The 4,085-nt window shown below is 49.2% G+C and overlaps 1 protein-coding gene across 1 annotated transcript; it reads left to right on the plus strand.

The window, feature by feature from the left end:
- The first annotated feature begins 737 nt into the window (after positions 1-737).
- LOC139049289 (uncharacterized) lies at positions 738-3,059 on the plus strand. The gene is made up of 3 exons (XM_070524667.1): positions 738-790; positions 1,334-1,590; positions 2,942-3,059. The coding sequence occupies exons 1-3, from the start codon at positions 779-781 to the stop codon at positions 3,057-3,059; spliced, it is 387 nt and encodes a 128-aa protein (XP_070380768.1). The 5' UTR covers positions 738-778.
- Positions 3,060-4,085: the final 1,026 nt, after the last annotated feature.

A 4,085-nucleotide genomic window follows, 5' to 3' on the forward strand; every position in this document is an offset into this window, starting at 1 on the left:
CAAAACAATTTCTTTGCATCCTGTTTCTTTCACAATCCCACGACTATCGAAATACGCGCGCCTTTGACGCAATTTCAGACGCAAAACACCGCAAGATGATCCCTGCAAGTCGATAAGTCTCCTCCGCGAACGCCAAGACCTAGCACCTACCTCCCATAACCGACGATTTCAACACGAAGTACACACGTGAAAAGATGGACGGATACAGTCGCAATGCGTTCTTCAGACATATCTTGCCCCCTCTCCCCCCCCCCCCCCTGAATGACCAATAACCAAACACACCACGCCCTGCTGTGTACGCTTGCTCTTCCAATCGTACGACGTTAAGCATCTTTTTTTTTATTTTTTCGTACTAGCCGCACTAAGCGAGCTTTCCGTGTTTAACACACTGCGCTATACCTATCTCGCCCTGGTCCCGGTAGGGAATGAGAATTTTTAAAAAAAGTTGTAAAGGAGGCAACGACGCTTTCCAAAGCAGGAAAGAAAAAGCAGAAAGAATGCGCGAAGAATGTTAATCCAAGACAAAGTCTCCGTGGAAAAAGTACGCGAGCCCTCCTAGGGGAGGCGAAGTGAAATGCTCCGTTGTTTACGAACGGGGTGCTGACCCTCCCGCTGATAGCCTATTTGCTTAGGCTCAAAACGGATCAGCGAATCGAGGAGGCGGATTCTTCGTGGCGTATAAAAGCAGCCCGTTTCATCGCAGAACACGCACTTCTCTGCTAATAAGCCAGCAGCAGTAACAGCAAATTCCTTCAGGCCACTTCACTTGCCAAGCATCATGAAAACTTTCGTAAGTAGAAACCACTCTGCTAAGTTTCATGTTCCTTAAGTCAGTTCAGCATGAAAAAAAATGGACTGCCGTTCTAGACACCACCTTTTCATAACGTAGTCCTCAGCAGGCAATAATTAAGCAATAAGCTGTGAAGATCAACAAATTCGAAACTTTTATACAGGTACACCCACGGTAAATATGAAATACAACAGCCACTTCATTTTCAAGCAACAATTACTTATTACACGTGCATACAAACCGCATGTACGAATGTGCGCTAAGGATCTCATTCGTTAAACACAATTCAGTTTGGCGTTAATATTAGGCTACTATGGGCTCGTGTTTGCAAATTCTAGTGCTTTGTTCTCGATAGCTCAATCGAAGGGGGTTTGGGGCGGAGGGAGGGGGGGGGGTTAACTCTTGGAAGCTTTCGCTCTCTTTCACGACTTTGGACACACCTTGAGAACCGGCTGTTAAAGTAGTCATAATTCCCGCTTTTCGAGTTTTATAGCACTAATCGAGTAAATTGAGCATCGCGCAACAACTCCCATCCCATCGCAGACGCTGATCGTCGCCTGCCTCTTGGTGGCCGGGGCCAACTGCGGCGCCATCTACAGCTACGGCGTTCCAGCCGCCTATTCAGTTGTCCACCAGCCCTTGGTCCAGCCCGTGGTGTACCAGGCCGCGGTCAGGGCCCCCGTGGTGGCGCACCACAAGGAGTTGGTGCACGTGCCCCACCACGAGTACGGCTACGCGATCGAGCAGAGCAAGGTGGTCCATCCAAAGTCCACCGTCCTCCACCACGACCCCCTCACCGGGTGAGCAGGCTAAACGCTTATCTCCAATGGCATTCCGCAGAGATTTCTGCACCGCCCATTAACCAACAGTCTCAAATGTACGCACAGTTGCCAAAAAAATACGTGGTTTGAAAACGTAGGCTTACAGGCGTCCAGAGTTCTGTTTAGAGATCACTGAATGCGGGCGCTCTCGGAGGTTAAGAAATTTGACGTCTGTACACTGCTGGTCGGTTTGAAATACAAAGCTCTCCTGACCTGCGCAAGCCACAACTACACCAACGGGCAACACAGATTTCATCCCGGTTCATTGAACCTAGCAGCTGCTGTTTTATTACTCTTTCCTTGTCCAGCAGCCATGAACTCCTGCGCTTGAGACAAAACTCTGGACGACTTTAGGATGGATATCTGTGCGTATTGGTTGAGCGTGATGTGATGTGAAAGGCGTAGAGACGACAACGGACAAGTACAGAATACACACACGCAGGACTGTACAAACAACAGACACGAGCGCAGCGACCACAGCACAAACGCGGAATTGAAAGTTAGCCCAGTGGCAAAACCGTAGGAAGGAAGAAAAAAGCATTCTGCGCATGGCATTGTATTCATTGTGTTTGCGTGGTCCTTGTGCTTGCGCTTCTGTCCATGCGTTGTACGCGTAACATTTCGTAATATGAACCCCTGCCATTATGCTCAGCTTGTAGCAGCAATAAGCAGTTCTCACTTGACGTGAGCTGTGCCGTGCGTTTGATCTTTATGACATAACACCCCGTCTCCACGTAAGACATGCCTAGTAGACAAGATTTCAAAATTTGGCAACCATCCAACCAAGTAGTGCGTTCGTACTGATATGGAAGAAAAAGTCATGCTTCTTCCTTGTCTTCCGAAACATACAGAATACCAGCGTTTGTTCCAAGACGAAAAGAAGCGGTGCTTTTTTAAGCCTTTTCGTTATTTGTAAAGTAATGTATGTCATTGTCAAACACAGTGTGAAGAGGACGAGAATTAGTCATTCGCATTGAGGTGGCTCAAAGGCCCAATAGAATCCACATAAAATAAACCCACACGGCCGTATGAAATGTATCATGTCATGAGATCATGTGGGACTCCTGAACATGGAGACACATGGAAGTTTCTTGTTTTTGTCTTTCATTTGGAAACTGCTTCGTCATAGTACGACCGAGATAAGCAATTGATAAAATAACGACGGTTACAAGCTTGTGGTGTCGGTAATGTTGATGCGATGACAGTGCAAGCGCGCACGGAACGCAAGTGCGAGATAAGCTTAGCGACGATCACGTCATTTTATGGTTGCGCTGGCGAGATTTCTATGCTGCACGGCACATTACCATCTCGTCTTCTTCCTCCCGTGGAGCCTGCCCTACCAGCAGACCGACTACCACCACACCCCAGTGCTGACCGGATCCCGCAGTTACGTGCACCACAGCCGCCCGGGTTACGTCTCCGAGCGCACCAAGACCTACGTCATCTGAACAAGCCCCTATGCCCTGTGATTCCGCACCCAAACTGCGTTGTCAAGAATGGCGAGCTGTGAAACAAGATTGCCACACAGTTACGACAGGGCGACACGACGCGCACCTCTCCCTCTCCGTCGCTGCAGCTGGGAGGCGTTCGAGGAAGCTGCCTTTGCGCTGGAATCCGCCGCCTTCCTCCAGCCCCTTCGACATTGTGACGGAACTAGTTCGGTGCGTGAACAATGATTCCGGAGTTCCCCAACGCGGAGCTGATTTGACACGCATGGACAAGCTGCCGCGGGAACTACGTATTTTTGTGCTTCTCACGCTTCGGAGTGGCGCAGAACAACGAGCGACCCTCGATCGGCTCCGATAGTTCCCGGAACGGCACCCCGCGCGGTTGCCTCTGTGTACAGAGCGCGGTTGCCTTTGTGTACGTAAACTGATCTGCAGTGCAGCGGCGAGTTGGTGATGAGTAAACGAACAGTCGCCGCGTCGTAGGACCGGCGGATCGAGTGTATAAAAACTGTGGTTGTGCGAATGCTGAGACACTTCTCTTGAGCAGTCATGTTAGACTGAGTCACTTCTCTCATGCAGTCCTGTTGGACTAATTCTCTTTTTCTCAAGCAGTCATGTTAGACTGATTTAGTTTCTGTAAATAAACCCTTTTCCTCGTTCTCGATGAGAAACAGTTCTTCACTTCATCAACGATCTCAGCGTAAATAAGTTGGACGACGGCATGGGCCAGCTACCTTCGAATTCATGCCGTACTCCAATCTTGGCAAAGGACCACGGACGATGGGATTGAGCCCCCAATCCTGACAGCGTGCAGCCAGATAGTTGACCAACCACCCTGTATTCGTACTGTTGTGTTGTTGCTGTTAATAAATACAGATGATTTATCCTTAATCTGCCCAGTACTCAATATTTTGCGCGCAGCAACATGCAACTGAGCAACGACATTGTCGCAAGACGACTTGCCTGTCGATGCTCTCTCGCTAAAGTAAAATCCATTGACGTAGCGCATGCTGTGGCACGATAGAG

Source organism: Dermacentor albipictus, chromosome 8 (genome assembly GCF_038994185.2).
Source record: "Dermacentor albipictus isolate Rhodes 1998 colony chromosome 8, USDA_Dalb.pri_finalv2, whole genome shotgun sequence".
Lineage (NCBI taxonomy): Eukaryota > Metazoa > Arthropoda > Arachnida > Ixodida > Ixodidae > Dermacentor > Dermacentor albipictus.